Source organism: Diadema antillarum, unplaced genomic scaffold, assembly GCF_040938485.1.
Source record: "Diadema antillarum isolate AM-2024a unplaced genomic scaffold, OU_Dant_1.0 seq00001373_RagTag, whole genome shotgun sequence".
Classification (NCBI taxonomy): Eukaryota; Metazoa; Echinodermata; class Echinoidea; order Diadematoida; family Diadematidae; genus Diadema; species Diadema antillarum.
Window position 1 is genome coordinate 1,168,915 of NW_027272134.1, and position 25,961 is coordinate 1,194,875.

Sequence of the window (25,961 nt, forward strand, 5' to 3'; positions counted from 1 at the left end):
AGTGCAACGCACTTCTTTTTCGCGTGTACTCAAAATTGTAAGTTATATCACGCGTTAGGACTGTGTGGTCTAAGAGATCAGTGAAACAAAATGACTATCTTATAGAGTGTAACAAACTTTTCTTCTCAGGTGATGTGATGGGTAAAACTACGCTTTATCACGTGATCAGCTCTTGACCAATCCTATAGCAAGATTCTTAGTATGTGGAATATAATGTGGAACAACTACCCTGGCATTTACTGAATTGTGTTGGAATGTAGGTAACTTGTAGGGATGTTAATGGCATATTGTGGAAGAAATAGATGTCATCAAGGTTTCAGTGATGAAGCTGCAGTGTACTTTATAGAGAAGATCACAACATTTTTGTTTGCATATGTGAATATGTGCATATGTGTGTTTGTTTGCTTGTGTGTGTCTAGATAGAAATGGAAATTGTGTACAATGTTGAAGCACTTCAAATTAGATACAGACATATAGTAGAAAGACTGTTGTTGTTGCTGCTGTAAAAGTTCCGTGTTTGCTAACCAATTTAGACTAATTGATGCAAGCCAAGAAAAACCTTGGGTTTCGCTAGCTGTCATCTCATGGTGTAATATGCATATTGCGTGAGTAACCGAAAGCCATCACTGCCCACTTAACATCAAGTATTCAGGTGCTGCTGGCATCAGTGGGAACTATTCTTTTCATCTGCCTGGTTAAAGTTCTTTCAAAGTGCATTATGACACTCTGTGTTTGTTTTCATTCATACTTAATGAGAAGGGGAAAAACCAGAATGATCCAGGGCATAGACTTATGATTTATGCACTTGTCAATCTCATCATTAAGATTTAAAGATAGCATAAACAAAGAATAAGAGGAAGTACACCCTTTGTGTTTGATCTGTCACACTAGGTTTTTCTGTATATGACCAAAACAAATGGGCCTATTGAGTGAATGTTCCATGATAGGACAATGCCTATTGTACTTTCATAAAGCACCTGTTGGAGGTCTATAATGTCTGTAACTGGTGCCTGTCACAAGAAGATTACCTGAAATGGGACAGGAAGACCAAGGACCCCCGTGCAATGCCAAGACCACTTAAGTGCATGATGAAAAATTGGGGTAAATGAGCCAGCGATCCAGCGAGAAAGAAAATTGCGCCCTTCCTGACTCACTTGGGCTTCAAGGTTAGGCCATTTTTGAAGTAAAATTCATCATCCTGAAAAATAAGACAACTGCCAGGGCAACAAGGCAAAAAAGGGGTTCAATTTGACCTTATAGAGAGGCATGACTCTTGTGGACTTCTGTGCATTCTCTTGTATTTCTGTAAAGGCATACTTTTCTCCACTATGGGATTACTTAGCCCAGTAATACACCAGTGAGTCATTATGGTATTTGTTGAATGTATCACAGAAATGTTAGATCTGACTTCAACTTCATAAAAATAAATGAATTATGTTTAGCATTCAACTAATAGTCAAAATCTGGTGTCGTATAGTCGAACATTTTAATCACTCCTATCAAGGCAAGTGAAGGATTCAAAGCAGGATTAGAACATGACATTTTCATAAAATGTGTGAAAGATTGGTCTGATTGTCATCCTTAAAGGACAAGTTCACCTTCATAAACATAAGGATTGAGAGAATGTAGCAATATTAGTAGAACACATCATTGAAAGTTTGAGGAAAATCGGACAATCCGTTCAAAAGTTATGAATTTTTGAAGTTTTTGTGCAGTAACCGCTGGATGAGAAGACTACTGCAGTGTGTGAAGAACTTAGATGTCACATGCGTACAACAATATAAGGAAAATATAAAGAGAATTTCACAAAATTTCATCTTATGAAAAAAGTACACATTCCCCCGACTCGTTACCGACAAATGTTATGGGTAATATTATTCCCCCTGCCTTTAGAAAGAGGCAAGTCAAGTGCTCTTTTATTATGCGAAAAAAGTGAAAATATGTTGAATTTTCTTTATATTTTCTTTATACTGTTGTACGCATATGACTCACAAGCTGTAGTAGTCTCCTCATCCAGCGGTTCCAAAACAAAAATTTTAAAAATTCATAACTTTTGCATCGATTGTCCAATTTTCCTCAAACTTTCACTGATGTGTTCTACTAATATTGTTGCATTCTCTCAATCGTTATGTTTATGAAGGTGAACTTGTCCTTTAAACTCATTGTTATGCAAAGGGCAGTTTGATTTTGTAGTAATGAAGTACCATTACTGATACTGAGTACATGTACAATATGTTATAGATTTGTTTCAGAGAAATTTGGAGGTTGGTCAGATGAAATTGGCCACCCAGGTTTATACTGAGATTGAGGTAATTTGATTTTTATTGTGAAAATCAGTTACTGTAGTGATTTGTATTCTCAAATTTTTACGAAACTGTGTAATGATTTCTTTTCTCATACTGGTTTAATACTTAATGAATGACCTACTCTCCACTACTCCATACTTTGTAAGAGCTACCTTTGCTGTAAAAACCCAGCTTATGAGATGGAGGAGTTGATCTGCAATTCATTTCCTTGGGTAGAAGATAATGAATGTCTAAGGAGCCGCACAAGTCAATCACGAGGTGCATAATATTGCAGAAATCTCTAGAACTGTTGGTACAATGTTGTTGTGTACTTTTTGCATTTAGAATTCTGTGGGACACAAACAGTCTATTTATATTTGTGTTCAGATACTATAAATATGTCTGCTGTAATCACAAGAGAATCCATTGAAAAACAACACAAATCTGTATTCTCTCCAAATCATTGACCAAAGTGTTAATCACACTCTTCTTTGACTTGCTGCATTTCCCCCTTGAAAACCAATAGAAAATGAAAACATCTGAAATTAAATGAAACTGGAGATACCCAACACTCAAAACAAACATGTCACTACACAAGTTATGCGATGTAGGTGTTCTGTCCCTTCACAACAAACACACACCGACTTGTGCAACTTTGTGATTCATTTCGATGTTAGCGAGATTGCAGACAGCTGTGTGGGATACTATTATTAGAGTGCTTTAAGTCCATGGGAAGATCAGGGGTCTTTTTTTTCGAAGAAATGTCATTCCAAGGATCTCAAGAAAGCAAAGGAGAGAAAAGCAGCCATTTTTCATTGTCGTTGTTCATAAGCCTGACAGTGCTTTCAGAGGTACCGAGAGTGCTTAATTTGAATGCTGAATTACAAACATGATTGCAATTACGATTCAAATCATTGTTCGTTCACACGACCGAGGAAGACTTCACAAATTCTGCGGTTTTGAATTTCAAAGCGAGGAGGGGAGGTTTGGCTTCTTGCCAAGTTCCCATCAATCACTCTTAAAGCTGTCTTTCTGTGGGAGTCGTTGGAAGGTCCCCAACATGATTGGAGTTCAATTACGTTCGCAAGGTATTTTTGTTGCATAATTCTGACGAAATGTAATTGGAAAAGACCTCCCGACCGTCATTTTAAACACGACTGGAATCGCGATTCAAATCACCCACTGCGATTCCAGTTTACAATCACATGGCAAGAATGCTTAATTTGAAATATAATTCTAGTGATGCGTCATCGCAATCATGTTTCAAATAAAGCACTCTCGATAAGTGTGAAAGCTAGGTAACTTGTATATTGTATATTCCTAACATGCAGTTCCTGTTGGGTTGGTGCTTGTTGGCAGAATCTGCAGACTAGTGTCATCTCTCCCTCCCTCCCCCCCGCCCTCTCCCCCTCTCTTTTCCTGAGATGTCTGTGACATCCATTTGTGCTGTCCATATCATGCAAATAATGGAAATTTGAAAAGAACAGACACTACTAAAAATAATGGTACAGTTATTACTCTTGTGTCCCGCTGAAGGTTAGAAATTTTGAAGAAATTGCTGTTGATGGCTGTGCTGTCTTCACACAGATGAAGTTGAACTTTTTTTTGCTTTTGTGTTCAACTATATTGTGTAGACATTGTGGTAAATCAGATAAGATGAGTCCTCATTTTTAGCTGTTATATTTAGAATATGTCAGCTACGAATCTGTCCTGTGACCTTTATCAAAAAATAAAAACACAAAAAAACAAACAAACCCAACACTGGATATGACATGCTGCTACGTTAAAAAGATATTCCATATATAACAGGTTAAATAGCTAGTGCATCCAGCATAATGAATCTGCAAATTTCAGCTCATATGTGTAAGGAATTTTGTCACTCTGTTTGATAAGTTCCTAGTTTATTTCTTCATTACCATGTCACTTCACTTTATACTAGTACCATTGGTAGAGGTAGCCCCTCCTTCCGTCTGCTCGTCTGCGTGTCCAGATTACCTGGGGTGTGGTGAAGACCCCTGCTGCACCCCTCATACCGGAGCAGGTGTCCTGCCAGTCTGGTCTGCCATCTGTCCACGTTATCATTTCTAATGTGTGATGTACAGTCAAACCTGCCTTAGCGGCCACCTCTCTATAGCGGCCACCTGTCTATAGCGGCCACTGAAAAATCCCCCCGAGAGAAAAGCAATGTTAAAGACCCTGTGTATAGCGGCCACCTGTCTAACGCGGCCAGCGGCCACAAATTTTGTTTCCCGCGGTAGATTTTAACCTGTCTATAGCGGCCAAAAACCCGATGGGGCCGTAGCCGAGCCGATAATTCAGCGTGTTTTTCTGCTTGTTAGCCGTGCCAGTCATTCCTCCGCCACCGTTGCATTCATCACTTATTCAGTCACAATAATGCACTAGTGTTAAGCTTTCTAAGCACATGCTACATGTACTGTGCAACAATTTCATAAACACCGGCATTGTTCTATGCATGATACACACATGTGCATACGTACACACATACATGTACATGTACATGTAAGCATATATAGATGTATACAACGATGATACATGTTACCTGTCTATAGCGGCCACCTGTCTATAACGGCCACTTTTCCCGTATCCCTTGGGTGGCCGCTATAGACAGGTTTGACTGTATTTCGTAAGAAATCAATGGCCATGGTGCTTTGCCCTTTAAAGTGCAATGACTTACCATGTTCAAGTTTGTGCTATATGAAGAGAGTAATATCAAAATGTTTAAAAATGCTTCATCAAAATTTGAAGTTTTCCCTTGTTTCCACAAATGAGTGATGTAGAAATAAACACCCAAAAATCAGTGATATTACTGTATTCAGCAGTGATAGAGGGCTACAGCACCATATAAGCTGCATCCTAGTTTGGGTGACAATTGCATTCTCAAAATGGCAAGGTAATGATGTCAACATATTGCCAGTTTACAAGTGAACTATATGCAAATCTTTGCTAAATTCCTATTTTTTTAATCTCTCTCTCTTTTTTTTTTTTAAATCAATACACAGTATGAGGTGTATTATTTACATCAAAATGTTAAAGTCTTGTAATACCCTAGCAAAGATGATATCCGGGGGTATGCTACGGGGTTGTAGTTGCTGAGTTATTGAACAAAGGCATGATATTGATGATGTTTCGTGAACAAACTAGTCACAGATTTGTGAGTTGATAACAGCATTGCCTTTTCCCATTCATGTTGCTTTGTAGAAACACACAAAACTTTCAAATATCACGACCCTCTAATTTTATGAGTGATTTTTATGGGGCTGTTATCATTCTTTGTGTCTGATTTTACTCTAGTCAACGTGAACATGGTGTATAAATTGAGTTCATGAACTAACCTGCGACTGTTCAATAGTAGCGTGGGGAAATTTTATTAATAATAAATGTTTATGGACCTCACAATTAAGTTTCATTGATGCTTTGTGCAGTGTGATAAAAGTTTTTTTTTTTTTTTTTTGATAGATCATCTGCACTTTGAAGGTTAATTTGTTTTTGTTTTGTATGACCATCGGTATAATGACTAAATTTTGGAAATGTTTCAAACTAATCTTGTGCACGTGCACGTGATGCAATAATCTTCATGCTTGTATCAAAAGCCTCATTCATTGTCTTTCTATTTCACGAAATGAATCATCGTATATCCAATACATTAAATGATTGTATAGTATATTAGATTAGTAATGGTGACTTTCAGGAGAAAGGTGTTGACCTTAATAGATTGTTAAACTTGAAAATGATCATGTGGCATTTCATACATGTAAAAACCCAACATGAGGGTAGTTATAGGACCATGACACCATATCTCATCTAGTGTAAGTTGCCTTTAATATATATAGCTGCTACTGATGTTGCTGTTTTCCGAAAACTTTTCTGTATCATGATAGATTTAAATAAACTTGTACCCTTATGTTTGAATTATTTACTCTGTATCTCAAAATCATCTTAAATTTAGAGTAGACTTTCACTTTATTTACTAAATGTTCTGTTTCGTTAATGTTTCATTAAAAATATATGTGGATGCATCATCCAACTTTCATTTTGGGACATGACCAATACACGTCTAATCATAAACAGCATACATATCTCACTTGGGGTAGAATTCGGGTATTTTTGATGTTCCTGTTTAATGTTAAGGTATTTTTTTTTTTCAAATAGTGTGAGTTTGTGTATTATTATCGCCAAAGATTGATTTTGCATTTCTTCATTTATATAGAGTATTGATATTGTGTTGATGTTATGATGTCAAAAGAAATGTCCTTGATTTGTTATTTTGTGTTTGTTGAACTGTTATATTTGTCATTCTGTTGCAGGGCCCCCTAGGATAACAGTGTGTTAACCACTGATGGGGCTACCCTGGGTAAAGAAAACTGAATAAATAAATAAATAAATAAAACTTCGGCTCCATGACTTTTGTTTGACATCGTAACTACAGGAAGTGATTACACTTTATGAATGTCTTGTAATTATTGTTGGAACAGAGCCTGAAATGTTTCAATACTACTCCATAACTTCTGTTATTTTCTTTTGCCATACAGTCATCTTTTTACAGAAAAGGAAAGTTAAGGAGACATAGATTCTATTTAGCAGCAAAATCAAATCAAAACAAATCATTCAACTTGTTTCCAACATTAGTTTTAGGAACTTGAAATGTGAATGAGACTTGAATGAATGTGAAACTGTTTATTTGGGATTTCTCATGCAGTATGTCATTTAGTGGCTTAACTGTTTTGCTTTTCACTGTTATTCCATTTTGTTGTTTTACTGTACATACTTACACATTTGTAGCAGTGTGTGGAGTGAGAAGTACTATGTTTGCAAACAGGAAAAGAAATTCAGTGACATTAATGTCACTGCCGCTTTGGCTATGTTGCCCAAATCTTGGCCAACCAGCTCTGCAACGAAAATTCTTGACAGATGGGAAACTTGCAATTCATCATGAGAAATGCAATAAATTTCTTTTATTCTTCCTTGTTAGCATTTTCTAAACCAGTTTCCACTCATATAGTTGTGTGACATAATCTCGTCTACGTATTTCCTTTGTTTAAATCAGTGATGTCTGTTTCTGTTTGACAAGAATCAGTGATGTCTGTTTCTGTTTGACAAGAATCAGTGCTACGTTTATGATACATGTTGTAGGTACTCATAAAGCCTTCTCCCGTTACAAAATTACTGTTAGTTTGCCAAGCTCAATGTCCATTGTGTTTGTTCCACCAAAGTAGAATTAAACTTGGTTATTAAAGGCACAAAGTCATTGATATTAATTTGCTATAGTGCAGACTAACTTGTCCCAAATGTGTACATAAAATCTACCAGTTTGTGTAGTTCTTGATATCTATCCAGCAAGTTGACTACAATCTTTCAGCCCACATGCACAGGCTGTCAGTAAGCATATTAAAGGGCCATTCTCATTGGGCTTTGAAACTGGCAAAGTTAGGATGAAAGCTGCCGAGCAACTGGACCAAATTCTAATGGAAACCTTGCACGAAAACTCGCAAGGCAGAGTGCGAAGTTGCTAACTTCATGGGATGCTTTACAAGGTGTTTCGTCATGAGAAATGGACAAAAAGGGGAAAAAAATCAGAAAGTTACAGTGTACTTCTGTGACTTCAGCATCTGCTCTTCCTGTTAACTAAAACAGTTGAATGAGTAAACTGAGCATGTTTATGCGCAGTTCTACCAAAATTTTTGTGATTTTCACGTAGATGGTATAGCAAGTCTTTGGTGTAATGAGGACAATTTTTTTTAGTATGATTTTTTCTTTTTTTATAAGAATGGCCCCATTGAGTCATGCTGCCCTTATTGACTTATCAAAAATGGAGCTCAATTGTGACTTCTTTCTCTGTGCGTGCCCACATGTTGTATTTTCCACTTTGACAGCAGTTTGTTCTCAGAATACTAATGTCGACTGATTACCATGAGCATGTGGCCTTCTGAGTAATTGAATGGACATTCTATGATTACACACATCACATCTTGAGCACAGTACACACACTCAAATATATTTGCAAACATACACAAGATCAATATCAATCGAGAGCACATCACGTATGCAAACTGATCACAGTGTCATAACTTTCATCGATGCACAGATTATGATGCTTGCATTCGCACAGAAAAGTTGAATTTTATTGGAACATTACAGTCATACTGACCCCTGTAATTCATCGCAGAGGTCATCATAGTCACAGAGGCATGTACTTCCTCCTATACAAAATGCAAATTTTCAGCATCTAATCTAGGAAGCTGTAGTGGATATAAATACCATGGTAGGATTTTAAGTGTCAATGTACTTCCTTGTGCTCTCAGTTTGACACTCATCATTAAATGCACTCATCAGAAAATCTTTACATTGGTTCCAGCCTGTGTTGAAAAGCATGAATGAAATACACTACACTTTTTTTTAGAAAACAATTTCCGTGTCAGTGTTTATTAGACTAACAAGAAATATCAACACCAAAAACAGCAAGATATGACATGCCCTAGCTGATCGTGAATGGTGAATGCAGTTGCCAATTGTGACTGATTCAATGCACTTGCAACACAATAGTATGTATGTATTAAAAACGCAGTTACAATTATTGTGACACATTCAATCCACTCTCAGACTTTTTACAGTGCTTTTTTTAAAAATGCATACAACAGTGCCACTGGTAATACTCAGAAGACATGCTTTGTTTGTCAGTTTGTCGACTTGTCTGTTTCGTAGTCTGATCTTTGCAGGGTGCTGTAAACCCGATACATGCCTGCTTGCCAAGGGCAACTTACAATCAGTATTAGATAGTACATGTAACGTGAATAGGCACTTGCTTATTAAATGTCTTGGGCACTTGCTTGCCCATAATTATGCTCACTTTGGCAACTGATAGATCTCAGGATGCTTGCACGGGCAATTCATTGTTTTTACAGTTTATATGTCAGCTGGAAGGCTATTGTAATAGGCCCTTTTGATATATTATGCAGGTTGCAAATGTTGGAAAATTTTTTCTGAGCCTTTTTGTGAAATGTCTTGCCTGTAATTTTTTTTTTTTTTTAAATTCTGTATTGAGTTTCTAAGCCATGTGTATTTTTTTTTTTTGATTTTCTGTACTTTTGTATACTGGTAACTTTGTAGGTATTTTGGATTGTTTTTATGCAGGGCCCCTTTGTGAATCAGCTTTTTGACTAATAAAAGGGCTACCCCGTGAAAATAAAACGGAATGAATAAATGAAAAAAAGTGGGGAAACATAAGATATATACAGTATAACACTATGCATATATATTTGTCTGTTTGTTTCTATGTTTTGTATATCCTGCCCATCATATCCTGCTGTTGTGGTACTACTCAATTAGTATGCAGACTGAAATCAGTAGTACTTGTTGTGTGCCATGATTGAAAGTTAATAGCTCATTAGATTTGTGAAGGAAACCTGTGGATGGATTGCTATCAAACCTATCCCGGGTCCTAAACCATTAAGGAAAGTTTAAACAGATTAGATTCTTTGGAGTATTGTGCCATATGCAGGTCATTTGTGAAGGTTCAGTGAACTGTGACTAAAAAATCTCTCCTCAGTGTACATTTGACATTGCATGACTATCGTGTAGTGAATGTTTTGGATACAGTTGGGCAGGTAGGGCCAGTGGGAATACAAGGATATGAGTTAAGTGTTTTGTCACAACTTGTGCCCGTCTTAAAGGACTCATTGAAAAGGAACTTGGCTAATGTGCGAAGGCTTTACTGCTGATATAGAAACATTCATGACTGAATTTATCCAAGCTCTACATTTTTGTTGTAGCAGAACATGATAGATGTATAAGCATGCAGGGGCGGATCCAGGAATTCTGTAAAGGGGGGGGGGGGGGGGGAGGGGGCGCAAATATTATTTCTGGTGCCACTTCCGGGTTTCATTTCATTTTTTTCTTTTTATTTCTTTTGTTTTTTTAACGAAAAAAAAAGGGGGGCGTGCGCCGGTTGCGCCCCCTCTGGATCCGCCACTGTGCATGATTTAGTCTGCAGTCCAGCTTCCAATCTTCTCTCTCAGTCTTATGCTAAACTGCTTAATTTGATAATCATGAATGTACCATTTGCATCAGTTTGCATAGATGAAGTGTAACTTCTTGGCACTTTATTTTATAGAACAGATAATGGAGGAGTGTGTAGAGCATGCATTCATTTTCTTTTCTTTGTTGTCAGAGCCTTTGACACACTTACAATAACCTTGTGCGCAATCATGTTTCTTAAGTGCATTTCTTAAATATAATATAATGGGAAAAGTGGAGTGTTCAGTACTTTCAGTACCCCGTCTATTATGAGCACCCTTTTGTGTCTATATTCAAGTTTCATAATAAAGTCATAAAAGCTGCCATTAGTTTCATGTACGTGGTGATGTATTATTGACTAAGTTAACCTCATGATATGCTTAAAATCCTTTTGATATGATGGTAAGGTTTCAAGAAAGATTTGCTAAGGCTTTACAATAAAAAAAAAAAATCCCATCTGTATTATCTTTTGAAATCAAACTGTATTTATTTTGTTGCATATTGGGCATGGTGCTGTTCAAGTGAAATTGGAAGTATTTGTGCAAGTTAAAAGGGCTCAACACTTTCTGGAAGAAAACAGTCTACTGAACACTATACAGTACTTCAGTGTGTACTTTAATCAACTACCTGCACCTCGTATAAACAATATAATTGCTGTACAGAATGACTCATTTCTTATTGCCCAAAGACAATGCTCATAATCACAAGCAATTAAAATGAATCAGCTATAAAGATTTAAAGACCTGCACTTTTCAATCATGATATGTACATCTTTTTTTGTTGTTGTTATGTGTCCTGTGAAATAAATGTTTGTTAAAGAGAGAAATCACAAAAGAATGTGTAGCTAATAGGTAAATTCCTTCCACAAGATTTTGATATATGTGTACTCTGTAGTGAGGAAAACAGCTAAACTATTTGTCACATGACCCTTGAGTCTGGGAAATAGCTGAGATGAGGCAGGATGTATATATCATCTGACTTTTTCTGGCCTATTGCTGCCAGAAATATAATTCTGTAACCCATAATTGTCAGTAATCAGACCTGCTTTTCATTCACATAAAACCATGTTTGTAGCATTCTTACATTTCCTGAATAGGGTTAACAAGTCAAAGCAAGATTTCCTTTAATCTCTTCTGAGAAGGATTTGTAGCATGTTAATTGATGTTCCAGAAGTTCCTGAAAATATTAACTTCTTCTAATGAATTATTTACCTGTTGAACAACCATACTACATACTAGCCAACTGTTCCTAGATTGTGTTTTCATTATAGCCTGAACATTCTTTTATTTTGTTGTATTTTTTTATTTATTATCATTCTTTTTTTTTACAAGAAAGGAGAACCATTTTTACAGCAAATTCCTTATTTCATAAAATCAGCTAATGGCAAAAAATTAAAATAAACAGAACTAACAATGAAATATTGATAAAAACTCTAATTTTTCTTTTATACATAACTACCCCCATTTGCTTTCTATAGTATGTGGTGTGCCTAAGGTTGACAGGTGTGATGCCATCCATTAGAAGCAATAAAGATATTTGAATAAACAGACACATTAAATTAATAAATTGCTTGAAGATATATGTATTATGCTGTTTGCAAATGCACATTCAAATACCACACACCCTAATTCCTTGTAAAAAGGTTTTTGTTTTTTCTTTGCAAGACACTAAAATGATTTATGAAGAACATTACCTTTTTTTTTGTCAAGCTGTTGATAGGCCTAAGTGTAAAAAAAAAGAAGAAGAGCACCATAATGTCATGCATTACCTCATACATAGTAAATCATAGAGGAATCAGCTCCTCCGTAACCATGGTGACTTAATACCACTTAAATTCAGTTCAGGCTGTTTGGGCTCTTAAAGGTAGGGAATCCCATTTGCACGCCTTAAATGAAGAGTTGTATAAATACAGTGGTATGTTGAAGAGAGTATCATTTTAGAAACTCCCATAAAGTATTGAAAGTGGAAGTTAACATTTAGTACATTTTTTTGACCGTTAGATTTTGAATTGAATCTGAACAAAAAATAAAAAATAGCATGGAGATTGCAAATCTTATGAAAAGATTCATGTGCTGTTGTCCTTTTGAAATGTTACAAAATGTTACAAACTTATTAGGAATGAAGGCTAATCATAAAATATCTCTTCTCTCCAAAGTTTGCACAAAAGTTTGAACATTTACAGAAATGTACAAGTGAGACAAGAGTTGTATAAATAATGGCTTGCGAAAGGAAGTGTTTTTATTTTCTTTGAGCTCACACAATATTCTCTGTCTCAAGTTCAGCATGATGAGGTGTGCACACCAGAGACACTTGTTTCTGTGTTTGACTGTTTAGATCTCGCCTCATTGTCATGTTCAGTTAGCGCTGCTGCACTCAAAAATCGCCTCAGAAATCTCGAAGGTTCTGGGATCCGATCTAAGTCACAGTGCACCATGCACCCAAAGACGAGCCGAAAGGTGGGATGTTTGAGGGCATAGATGATTGGATTCAGGCAGCTGTCAAAGACGAGAACCAGCGCAAGGTATGAGGAAACATGCAGAATTAAGCCAGGGGATTTCACAAAAGTCGTAGCAAAGAGGAGTGCCGTGTATGGCAGGACGCAGAGGAAAAAACCACAGATGACGTAGAGGAGGTTCTTGGTAATTGTGATGTCTAGCCGTGTGGGCTTGTGCACCTTTTTCTGACCTGGTTCTTTTTTGGCTGTCTCCCCTCCTTCTACCTTAGCTTTTTCCAGCGTTTCCCTCTTCTCTCTGGGAGTGGACGGAGCTTTGTTTGTGGTTGTCATGGTGTTGCGTACATGCTGCCTCACATGCCTGTATATGAAAAAGTAGCTCGTAACAATGAGGATGAATGATATCATGGCCAGAATGCCGGCCAGAATCTGGTAGATGTAAGCAGCAGGGTGCATAAAGTCCCATGCACATAGTCGGGAGTTGATGTCATAGCCAAGTTTTCCCTGTCCAGCAGCCTGTGGCACAACGAGCGTTACTATGGGATACGCCCATGAGAGGATGACCATGGCCGCCACTTTCGGAGCGGTATATATGCGCCTGTAATCCTTCCGAGATCTTGTGATCAGTATGTAACGGTTGATGGCGATCAACGCCAGGGTCAAGACGCTGCAGCTCACTGCTGTCACAACACTGGAACCGGCAATGGCGCAAATGACGGGATGCAGTGGCCATCCGCGCTCACCCAGCAAGCCCACTGCTTGAAAAGGCTGGACGATGGAGACCAGAAGGTCCGTCACACTCAGGCTGACGATGAAAACGTTCGTGGCTGTCTGGAGCTTTCGGGATAGGAGAACTGCGGCCATCACAAAGAGATTCCCAACTATACCCACAACTCCGATGATGCAATAAAGGGTAGCCAAAACGGCCCTCTCTGCGTAGTTTGAGATTCCCTGTGATTCCAACCCACTGTTCCATGGGGCTGGAGAGGTACTGAATGACTGAAACTCCATTTTCTTTGAATAGTAGTCCCTGCAGTCATGTAATCCAGTGCTCCCTACAACAGCAGGATTCACAGTTGAAAATTCCAATGTGATATGAGCCTGAGAAAGAAAAAGAATAATGGTATTGATTTAAATGTGCACGTGCATCTGATGTCAGGTAATGTTGGTTAATATGCCCATGATACATGCTACGCTATGCAGTAACTTGTGCAAGATTCAACATGACAGTGAATGCCAATTCCGGGTTCACAGATAAGGAGAGATACCATGGAATGATAGACATTTGTCATTCATTGTTTTTGTGGTTAAAAAAAAAAAAAAACAACGACACCCAGATCCAAGCCCAGCTGTGCATTTCCAGTAATCCATTTTCAGTGTACTTCTTCAAGAACACATCAAGGCACCATTCAGTCATTTTATTTTCCCTAATCTCAGCTGCTCCCCTTCAACCATGTCACATTGTGCTATTTCTGTTTGCAGGTAAGGTCACATGCACATCCTCAGCCCTGGGACCGTACATTGGAGTTTCCTGTGGTAAATGACATCAATCTTAATTTCAAGCACGAATGTCTGTCACTTTCAAGATTCATCTTCGTAGAAAAAAGGGGGATCATGCAATTCAACAATGATGGCATACACAATAGAAGTTTTTATTTTTTTTAAAAAGTGTTAATGCATAAGTTTTCAGCATCTTTCTGACGCTTGAAGTACAGCATTAAGATTTGTTAGTTGAATTTTCTGAATTAGAAAGATATATCCAAACATTGGAATGAAGAAGCCATATGTGATGTGATGCAGAAAAGAAATTCCAATCAAAATTGCCCTACCTGTGTTTGAGCAGTATGATATGTTAAAATGGAAGTGATGAAAGTAGGGATTTTAAAATTGATATTGGCAATGAAGATGAATCATTGGGAATCAGTTTAAGTATTTGTGGTTGTTTATCACCAGCTCATTAATAGTCATACATAGTCATTGTGATTAATGTATGGAGGCGGGCGGTTAATGTTACTGGAAGACTATGATGCCCCTTTTCTTCCCTCCTCCACTTTCAATCTTTTTTTCCCCCTTTTCCCCTTCATGAGTGCGGTTAGGGAGAGAGGAAGTTTTTGCTTAGAACTTGGCTACTGTTCAGGTGGGGGAAACAGGAAGTAAGCTTGATGGATCCAATCTATTCTTATTTAAGTGATCACATTTAGGATTTGAGTTCAAACTCACAGGCATCTGCCTCCTCCACAGCTGACTCCTTCAGCCTTGAAAGTAAGTGAAGGGGGGGGGGGGGGGGAGGGAAGAACCCCCCCCCCAACACACACACACAAAACAAACCCAGGGATAGTCTGAGTTGAGATAACAGGCATGTGAGAATGCTACTGAATGTAAGACTACTTCCAACTTAGAGTTGCACCGAAAGTTTTCGGCATATGAATCGCCTGTAGGCAGGGAGCAGGTCTAGCATTTGCACTTTTGTTGCTAACTGATTATGATAATAATAGTGAATATTTGTAGAGTGCCTTTTCCACTGGATACAAAGCGCTATGAGATGTCATCTCTGGTTGCCATTCTTTACTTGGAAGTGGCAAGGTTTTGATTCTTATCACATGTTTTGAGTGTACATGGTGATTTCTACTTCTACTTTAACATTTATCACATTTGACACATGTGCAGGACAAAAACAAATGCTATTCTTGCAGATACAAAGATCATTGTGTGAACACCGTATGGCCAGCTTAGCCATATTGAATAAGTGCATATGAAAAATTTTTCATTGGACTAGAATTGATTATAATCAGAAACACCTGTCTCTATGATTTTTGCATTATTTCATATTAGGATCAGAGAATTTGTTTGAAATTAATTAAAACAAGTTGCCTGAAAATATAGAGTGAGCCCAGGACAACTTTAACAGTGGATTAATACCGGTACATTCTTTTGAATGAGAAAAAAAAAAAGGAAGAAAAAGAAAGCAAATGCTTTTGTGCAAGGAATGTGTACTTCAGTTATTTCTTTTTTTGTATGTGTATATTGAGATAGTGGTTATGATGTAGTTTTCAATGTCAGTAATAGAGTTTCTGTGTGTATGCCCTTAAAATGTCTATTCTGTTAAGCTGTCAAGATTTGAATGGGTCTGCTCTTTAGAAGCTGTCCCAGAGGTTTCAGACAGGTCTAAAAAAGAAAAACGGGAAAACGTGATTGTAGAAAAATCAGGAACTGGAAACAACTACTCCTAGAAAACCTTCTGTGTCCACCCCCTTAAACTAACAATACTCAAGCAGAATTTGCAGAAACTCTCAAACTCAGCAGAATTTGGCAAAGCTTGAATGCTTTGATGTTAGAAATCCTGTAATATTTGGTTGCGTGACATACAGCTGTGGTAATTTCAAGACTTTTTTTCCCTCTTGAAACTATACAATATTAAAGGTCACCACTCTGATGGCCAAAAATGACTATTCTAATCGATTGCAACAAAAATGGCTATGATAACCCATTAGCAACCTCCCAGAGCACATTGTCTATATTCACAAATGCTGTGAGCTTTTTGCCCAAGGGTTAATACAGTGGCAAAAAAAAAAAAGAAAAAAGGAAAAATGCTTTATGATATCACAATGTTTGCAAGTAATCATTGGCCCATTGTAGCAGGATATCATACACTGTATCTGTCATGCAGCAATCACACACTGCACCAACTTACAAAATCAAGTCTCACCTCCCTGTATTGCTATTCTCAAAATAGATCAAATCAATTAAAACTCTATTAAAGGGTTTTCAAAAATATGCTACAGCCTCTAAAATGGGATACATGTCACTCTCCATCCCCAAAGTGTTACATAGGAGGATTACTCATCAATATCCGCGCACGTCCTGAGAAGCCAATTAATCATAATGTTTGCTCTAAGAGTTTGCCTAAGCAGTATTAAAAACCAATGTCAGACTTTGCCACACGGCATGAACAGACTCCAGCATTTAATAGACGGGATGGAAAGGAATCTTACTGGGATGAAAGTAATACCCTCCTTGGTAATACCAAGTCTACCTGTAGCTGTAGCTTCATTCGCCTTGGTTGGCATATGAAGATAAGATTCAACAAAAAACTTGTACTTGTATGTATGCACAAGCTCTGTTTGCAACTTCGTGATTTTGGAAGAGGATCAGAAAAACAAATCTCCCACGAATGATATATGATTGCAAACTTTTGTAAAGAAAGTCATACCACTTTAAATCAAAAGAATTTACGTGAACAGATTTCATACTCACTGGATCAATTTTAGAGGCCAATGTGACTAGCAGTAGAATATGCAGCAATGGAAAAGTTTTATTCCATGTCGCAACTTTTCTCCGTGTATCATATACTTATCAGCACCAATCAGTCAGTGGTAAAACAGAAACCTTCCCATTTGGTTTAGATCCTGCAGTTCAGCAAAGGTATTACATAACACTCACCTCAACATGGTGTCAAAAAGGACATTAGTCACTACCTATGCAAGATGCACTGGGGTGATAAGAGATTACAACATTGCAGTATTTGGTATAATATGTTGCTATAGAAAAGTTGCAAGTATCGGTGGATGGAAAAAAAACAACAAAACTCACCTGTCTAAGTTGCCAGGGGCAACAGACTTTCCTGCCTAATAGTTTCCCACCATGTGAACCAACAAGTGTGATTCGAGAAAATGTTCTATCACAAATGTGTAGTCCATATCATCACGTAAGTATGCATCCCAAAGAAGAGCGACTTTAATTGGGCCAAGAGTAAATATTGAGCCCCTAGTCCTGCATCACAGGTGGTGATCCACTCTCCTCATGAATGAAAGCGTTTGCAATGCAGGCTCCACGGAGCGGCAACTCCAGACCATGGCCGTGTGCGCTCCTATGAGCTCTCGATGTCTGAATGGGCCTGTGTGACAGGGCTGAAACCGCAAAGTGCCTGTCTCGTGTCGTCCGGGCCGAGTCCCTTAGAGGGGGCCGTCACATCCCTGGCTGGGGCATCCGAGACCTGCACGCACAGCACCGTGGGTACTTGAAGAGGAAGTCACCTGCTAAAGGAGCAGCACGATAGCTGTGAGCAGCCAATTTTAGTGACTGCCAATGCCTCTGTTTCCATGCTGATGGAGAGAGTAGACCGGCCTGACCGACTGCGGCAGACATGTAGAAAGTAAAGCTGACAGTTCTAGTCTCGGCTTTAGACTTTACTCCTGCAGACTTTTCCAATTTCCTTGTATGTGCAAATCACCAATACAGGCAAAATTTTCTCTTCTTTCATTTCACGGCATAAACTGAGGAGGAAAAGTTTGAGAGAATATTCAATAAAATGTGTGCATATTCCAGCAATGTTGATTGGAGCTCGCTTACGTGATTGGAAATTAATGTAAAGGAAAGAAAGTTATTTTTTTGTGTGCCATTGCTGTAAAATACAACTCATGCTTACCTGTGGACATTGTCAGTGTTTAGTTTTTAAATCTGTTTGAATAGGATTTATAAACAGTATCTATTTTTTAATGCAAACGTATTGTTACATATTTTGCATTTAATCTCCTATGACATTTGTGCAACATATTTATATTCTTAAGTGGTAGGAAAATCTGAAAGAGGAGAAGATTTTGCACAGGCAGCAATAATCAGAGAAGAAAATGCAGACTGCTTTCTTGACTGAAAAAAAAGAGAAGAAGATACAGGGAAAAATGGCATTCAGTGTCAAAGGTCTGAATGGCAAACTAATCACTGTTAAAAGTCAGTTTGTTATGGAAGTTTTCTCCGTCCTCCTGCCAAAATTTTCAGGCCATTTCTTCCTTTCTTTATTTTTTTCCTTTTCTCTCCCTCTCTTTCTTTTTCCATCTCCCTCTCTCTCCTGCTCTCTCCCTTTCTCTCCATGCAGTCAGGGGCAATTTCCAAATGTACTCCCTAGCTCCCAGTGAATCACACATCGCTACCCCTGCATTTCATTTCTCATGCTCCCCCCCCCCCCCCACCCCCTCTCCTCTCTGCTGAAGCTAATTGTGGAAAGTGAGCAGCTGTTTGTACACATCATGGTCATGATCATGCTTTGGTGTCATACATCCAAGAGGAAGTGCAAATCTTCTTCCTCAAAGTGGTTATTGTTTTTTTTTCCTCATCCTTCAGTCAATCATAGAACTTTGAATGAACCATACTTCATCCATCTCAGCTTTCTTTGGCCATCTTCTATCAGGATTACCTGATTCATTTTATCTTTTCTCTTTTAACCTGTCAGCTGATATTCTGCAGCTACACATGAATGTTTACAATGATATGTTGAGACAAGAAATAAATTTGTGTGTGTATGGGGGGGGGGGGGTGAGGGTATTTTAATAGGACAACGCATGAACTCTGTTGGTTTACCTCAAAAGTGCAACGCCACTTTGACTTAACTAAGATACAATCAGACAGACAGTTGTGGAAGGCTCCTTAGGGTTGAACGTGAAGTTCATTGGATGTTGAAGTATCCTTTCACAAAACAGTGCAATTATCGAAATGAAATACATATGCAAATGAAATAAAGTAATAATGTCACAGTCTCCCAAGTCTCTCATTGATCTACACATAAGATCTTTCCCAGAATATCTTGAATACCAAAATGCTTCCACCATGTTTTCATTCTATTGTTTGTTTGCAAAACTGATATCGTCAACTTGATGTTGCTCACAGTAGGCTCATGCTCACACACTGAAAAAGTGTGAGTCAAATCGCGATTCTAATCACACTTCTTTGCGCTCTGGTTCACACATTGCGATCTAAATTGTGCCAATTAACAATGAACAATTGCAACTCAAATTGCAGCGGTTTAAGCAAGGTTGAATTATGCATGGGTGAGTCACAGACTTTGACCTGACTTTGAACCATGCACCTTGTATTTTAAGATATAAGAGCTTCACAGCATTCATACACACTTCACAGCGCAAATAATCGTGACTATTGAGAAAAAATGTGACCTTTTTCAGAAACCTCACATTCTGCAAGGTGGGCAGATTGCAATTTTACTCTCATCAATAGGCGCAATTATCGTGTCCACACAGATGTAGATAAACCAGTTTTTGCATCGCGATTCAGATCATGGCCCAGATAATTATGACTATTGCTGGCTGTGTGAATGGGCCCATTGAAATACTTTATTTTGTACTGTAATCTACTGAAGATAAGGCTGGTACTTATTTTTTACACTTCCATATGATAGAGAAAGCCATTGATTTTCAAAAGGAACTATTCAGGAGAGAGAGAAAAAAAGTATGTTTAATTTGTGTTTGTTTGTGTGTGTACAGATGAAAGTGTATGGCAGAAATGTAATAATGACATGACTTTTGTTGAGCTGTGCATTGACTGTCGTGATTGATGATTAAAAGACAATTGTGATGGAAATAACTTTCTTGTACAATTACAGATTTTGCTCAGTTTTTCTCTTGTCTCCTTCAACTGTGTGGTTATGTGACAGAACCTATATTAAAGATTATAACCTTATGCCCTTGGGCCATCCCTGCCTTGGGGCATGATCTAGGATAATCACTTTCACATGTTTTTTTCTTTTGTTGTGATACATAGTTTAGAATCTGTGTCTCTTTGGACCTCACTTTGTGAAATATAACAATGAGATGAAATCGTCAGCCTCCTACTGCTAGCAAGATGAGTGAAACCTGTATCGAATGTCTGTGGGATGACAGCCAGCAGGAAGGAATACTGCCATTTTCCAGAGATTGATAGCAATTATCGAGCTGATTGTTATCTCATTCTTTAGGGGTAGGGTGGGGGTATTTTTTGGCAGATGTCGCAAATAATTCATGAAGTAAAAAAGAAAATAAAACAACATAACCTTTTACTGCCTATGATGACGTAAAAGTGAACTTCCCGCATTTGTAGGACAGAACAGGGTTTCAAGTTGCCCTTTTCCCCTCTATGGGTCTTTTTTTTTTTCCCCGGCCATTGAACTGAAAATTTGTGGCAGACTTCCGATTCTCTTTTCACTGTCTGTTGTGTGATAATTTGCATGTACATCCTATGAAGAAATAACTGTTTTAAGCGTGCTTTACAGTATGTTCTCTAATGGAAATGTGACTCTTTAGTCTGTCTGCTGATACTGAACAAATGCTGATACTAAATGGAGCGCCTTGAAACAACAACAACCACAACAACAACAAAAACAACAACAACAACAACAACAACAACAACTGCAGAGATGCGAAAGGTGGAAAAGTGTCAAATTAAGTTCTAAAGTGAAGCAGCACCACATCTTTTTGGTGACATAAAAATCTAGAGTCTTTGGCCAGGTTATGCATTTTCTGTATTGTTTCAATTTCTAGTTTGAACTAACTGCATGACATTGATTTTTCAGAAAATATTATTCATTTGATTTATATTTTGCCCTGTGTAATAAAAAATAAAGCATATCATTATGTATTTGTACAGTATAGGCCTATACTATATGACCATCCATGCACAGAATTATCAGTATGTCGGGGGAAAATACTTTGGGTATAGGGTGTCAGTTCAAAATATAGCCCTAAAACTTCTCCACAGTCCAGCCCAACTCCCTGCCCCCCTCCTTCCCCCCCCCCCCCAAGAAGAAATACAGACACCAATTAAAAATAACAAAACCTACAAAACAAAGCAACAACAACAAAAAGCAAGAACAACAAACCAACAACAACAGCAATGATAACACGAAAACAAAAGAGTAAGTTTATACTACCCCACAGAGTTTGGGAATTGGAAACACAGCTTCCCCCTTTTTCTTGAATTTCCCCAAGGCATCTTGTAGAGGATCCAAGTGTATTTTTTGCCTTTTCGCTAATCAGTCCTTCTGTATAATATGTATTTATGACTAAGTGAACTAAATTGATTCAATGTGTGATGAGGGAGGTAGAAGGGCATGTGTCACACTGGGAAAGTAGCTCCAAGGGAAACGTACCTTGTATTTTATATAAAGAACTATATTGGGGTCATACGCCAGAAGCTGTATTCATTTCTTGTCACAATTCATTAGGGTGAGACAGGAAAATCAAGTTTCCTATTGTGCTTTAAAATCATTATTCATCTGTTGAATTTTTGTGCTCTGCCTCTTCGAGAGATATTGTTTTTCTACGCAAGATCTCTTGCAGTACCAATATAAAATACATCTATGTTATCCTCTTTGTAACTTGATGCATTATCATGATTTTATCTTCCTGTCTTATGAATTTCCCATACATTTTGGATCCTAGGTTAAGCTCGTCGGTGCTCTTTAGATAAAGTGTTATCAGTATGTGACGCTCATTTTCTTCATTAGCAATAGCTGTTATGAAACCAAATATGCCTGTAGTACAGAGTTGCTGGTATGTATATCAAAAACCTGCGCCCTCAAGTGGAAAGTGATACTTGATCATCACATTCTCCTCACTGATAACTGAAAGGATGTGCGTGTGTGCTAATTCCGTCTGTGTAACAGTTTATCTTCTTGTGATAAGAGGTTTAAGGAGAAATTATTTACTGGTGTATAGTTGTGTACAATTGGCGCATCCTAGTTGTGATGCTTTCCAGGAAAAGTAATTGACTCTGTGTGTGCACAAATCATAATTCTGACCAATCAATTCAAAAGCCTGCAAAGGTAACCTTATTTTCCTTTTTTCTAATTCTTGTCTATTTGAATTTGGCAGAATCTGAAATTACAATTGAATGTCATTTGATTTTGTATTGGTTATTCATGGAGACCAGATACATGCGTGATGAGAAGGGAGGCTGCTAGATAAAGACAGTTTTGAAAAAAAAATGACTTTGAATTTAGATGTGTTGAATGCAAGGAAGCAGGGAACACAATATTATGTCATTTATAATGAAAAGATGAAAGTTAAGGGAGTTTATCTTCATATCATCTAATTGACTGCAGTATCTGACTGGTGGGAAAAAATGCTTTTACAAATTATTGTACTTTAGAATACCGTAGGCTTTTGATTAATTACAGGGAGTAGTTGACATATTAAAGTTCCCAATTTCAAACATTTGCAAGATTGTATTAATAGTTCTTCACTTTGTTTTTCAGCTTAAGTGTCTGTTATTTTATCAGTGGATCTCAGTGATTGGTCACAGTAAAGCAACAAAATAAAGAAAATAAACAAATAGGATTATGATAAATTTACTTTGAGATCTTGGAGGAGAGGAAAAAGAAATCATCCATCATTTCATTTGTACTGAAGTATATTTTTAGATGACATACAATTGATTCAAAGTGTGAAGTAGTGCAGAGTTCTGTTCACCTATTTGCGGTGCATTGAGTCATGAGAGTTAATGTACAGTGTATGAATTAGATGTGTTTTTCATTATTAGCCGTCAGAAATATTTTTCTGATTTCACATTCAGGGAATGTACTTCCATCTGAAAGTGACAGACTAATAGACCAATTTCATCCTAGCATGCTGTCATTGTTCATAAACCTGGAAATAGATTAGACATATGTCTGTGTATATTTTATTCCATTCCTGACTGACAGCTATAGACAGAAATCAAAAGCTGAATGTTTAATCTATTGAACATTTTCTTTTGTTAATGAAGGAAAATTTGGCAGAAATGGTAGCATATTTTTAGCCTGTTGAAGACAAGTCCGTAGAATACTCAGGCAGATGTCTATGGGATATACGTGTTATAGCGAAATCAGTTCATCCTAAACAGGTTAATGAAAGCAAGGAAATCACTGTGAGCCATAAGGGAAAATGTTTTGGTATAAGAGGAAGGCTATTATCCCCTCCCTCTCCCCCCCCCCCCCAAAAAAAAAAGAAAAGAAAAGAAAAGAAATGTGAAAAAAAGTTTTGACAGTCCGTATACCTGTAGTAAATAAGGAATAGTATGGAATCTAAGCAACTGTGATGGTTGCATGATCACATTGTCACAATAAAGCTCATGTTATGGTCGTGAATGTTTAGATTGTGTGAATGATTCAACTTTCTCTGTCTTATCAAATGTGTGACAATTAACCCTGGAATCATAGGGAGAAGGGAAGTAAAGAGTGTAGTGCCTTTGGAGGTATATGAAATAGTTCTACTGGTAGTGCAGCTTTATGATTTTAGTGTGCTTGATGAGGTTGAATTCCTGCACAAATGTGCATCACAGGGCTCAGGATTTTGCCCTAGAAATGCCTGTCTATGAGCTGTGTATGATGAAAGATGTATGCTTTAATAAACAGTGGAGGAACAACATTTTTTTTTTGACATGGCATGTTTAATAGTTCTGCAGTTTACTGCCTGGAATTTGAATGAAAAAAAAATTCCTTGTGGAATGTAGTACAGGGAAAGATCTTTTGAGAGGGAAAAAAAATAAAATGCATAATGCCTGTAATATGCAATGTATCTATCATGTTAAGACCCAGTCAGTTAACCTGTGATAACATATGACCTTTAAGAATTATCCTGCTACATGAGATGCCAGTAGGAGTTGTGCGTGCCAGCCCACACTGCAAAGGATGTGCAATGTTTTTGACATGTAATGAATCCTTGATTGACATCCGATAGTGATGAAAGTACTTCTTGGCTCCTGCATCAATGTTTAAGGATACTCTATGGCCAGTAGAAACAGAGTCCTCTTCTGTGTTAGAGTGTCAGCTATCAGGAAAATGAGCAACTTTCTTCATATATTTCAGCATTTGGCCATTAATGTTACTCATAATGAGTTCAAAATTAAGGAGCAATCATTGTGTACCAGTGAGTATGTCATTTATAGGTCCTTTGATATAACAGCATGATATGTGTCAGCCATTCAGTGGCAGTTAATTCCAAGTGACTCGCATTAGTGCCTGTGGCAGATGTTTCCTCTACTCTATCTGCTGTGTGTTGTAGTAGGCCTACTCTTTTGTCAACAAATGTAACCTTCAATGATTGTGCATGTGAATAGTGCCTTTGATCATCAGGCATGTAGCAAAATTGATTCTAAACCAAATTCTTTGACTATTCAAGATGTAAGTGGACAGTTAGTATAGATCTACTCTTTGAAACTTTCAGACTGGCCTTGTTTGCAAACCATTATATGTGGTCATAGGCAGAATTTATCATCTTCTTATTGTTTGAAGTGATGGCTTGTATGGTTGATATTTCACCTCATTCAATCATGTAGTATTTCATTGAAGTAGGCCCTACTGAATTAGACTTTGATTAGAACTGAGAGTCACTGGAAAATTCTTATAGCATTCAAAATCAATGGAAGAAATCATCACCATCATCTGTTTTCTTTTCTCTCATGGGTGCTGTAGAAATAGTGCGCTAAAATCTTACACAGGCAAATCAATACCATCTTACACTTTTGTAGGACTTACAAAGGCTCTTAACTCTTTATTTGCCATGGTGGAAACCCCCAGTGTGCCACGTTATTCTGAGACATGAATGTAGTCATGCTTTGAGAAAGAATTCTGCTTTCCTAATCTATATACCTTCTACAAATTTCTGTTAAGCTGGACATATAGTGAGCAAAGTTGAAGAGGAATGCCAAGCTTTGCTTTGATATAAATGGTACGACAGATCTGTTTTTAGTTTTTCTTTTGAATGACCAGTTGCTACATAACTGTAAAGGCATGGCTTTTGCACATAAAACTGTGACAGAAACTCAAAATTTACACGCAAATCTAATTAGTTGGGAACACCGCTTGATAGTCAATCACATATAGATTGCAAGCTGTACGTGAGAGGAACAAAAGCGCGAGAAACACTTTCATTGTACTGCTGCATAAGGCAATTTATCGATCGGTTTGGGCGGCTTTGTGCGTTTGAGCAAAATATGCGAAGTTGGCATGCCGTCGATTGAGTTGGACGTGCGAACGTGGCACATAAAGAGTTAAAGAGCCACTACCTTTTACTACATGTAGGCCTATATTTGAAAGAAGAAAAAGATGATTTAAGATTAGAGGGAATTAGAATTGACAGATCTCCTGTACCCCACAAGCGAATATAAGATATATTTCTACCCTCTCTCTGACCTCAAATATCAAAATGCCTCACTCTATAAGAGTTTACTGTCTTGAAGATTTGTAGCCTTTGCTTGTGTATGTGTGTGAGTGTGTGTGGTGTGGTTTCATTGTCATACTCCTTTTGCTTTGAATATCAGGTTTGTCACTACTATTAAAATGATAATGTAGAAAAGAAATCCCCCTCTCCAAACACACACAAGTATGAGTTATACCTGAATATGTTTAGCTCATGGCAGCAGAAGAGAAGCAGAAACATGCTTCAGACAGT

General features: G+C 37.6%; 2 protein-coding genes across 2 annotated transcripts in view; one reads left to right on the forward strand and one right to left on the reverse strand.

Annotated features, from left to right (window-relative positions):
- Positions 1–25,961, forward strand: part of LOC139708801 (DNA repair and recombination protein RAD54B-like) — a 291,148-nt gene that overhangs the window by 60,489 nt on the left and 204,698 nt on the right. The window lies entirely within an intron of this gene.
- On the reverse strand, positions 12,595–13,789 carry LOC139708778 (G-protein coupled receptor moody-like). The gene has a single exon (XM_071620728.1). The coding sequence runs from the start codon at positions 13,777–13,779 to the stop codon at positions 12,595–12,597; it is 1,185 nt and encodes a 394-aa protein (XP_071476829.1). The 5' UTR covers positions 13,780–13,789.

What these genes read in the sequence shown, in the direction of transcription:
- LOC139708778 (XM_071620728.1), bottom strand. Translation starts at nt 13,779, where the DNA reads ATGGAGTTTCAGTCATTCAGTACCTCTCCAGCCCCATGGAACAGTGGG.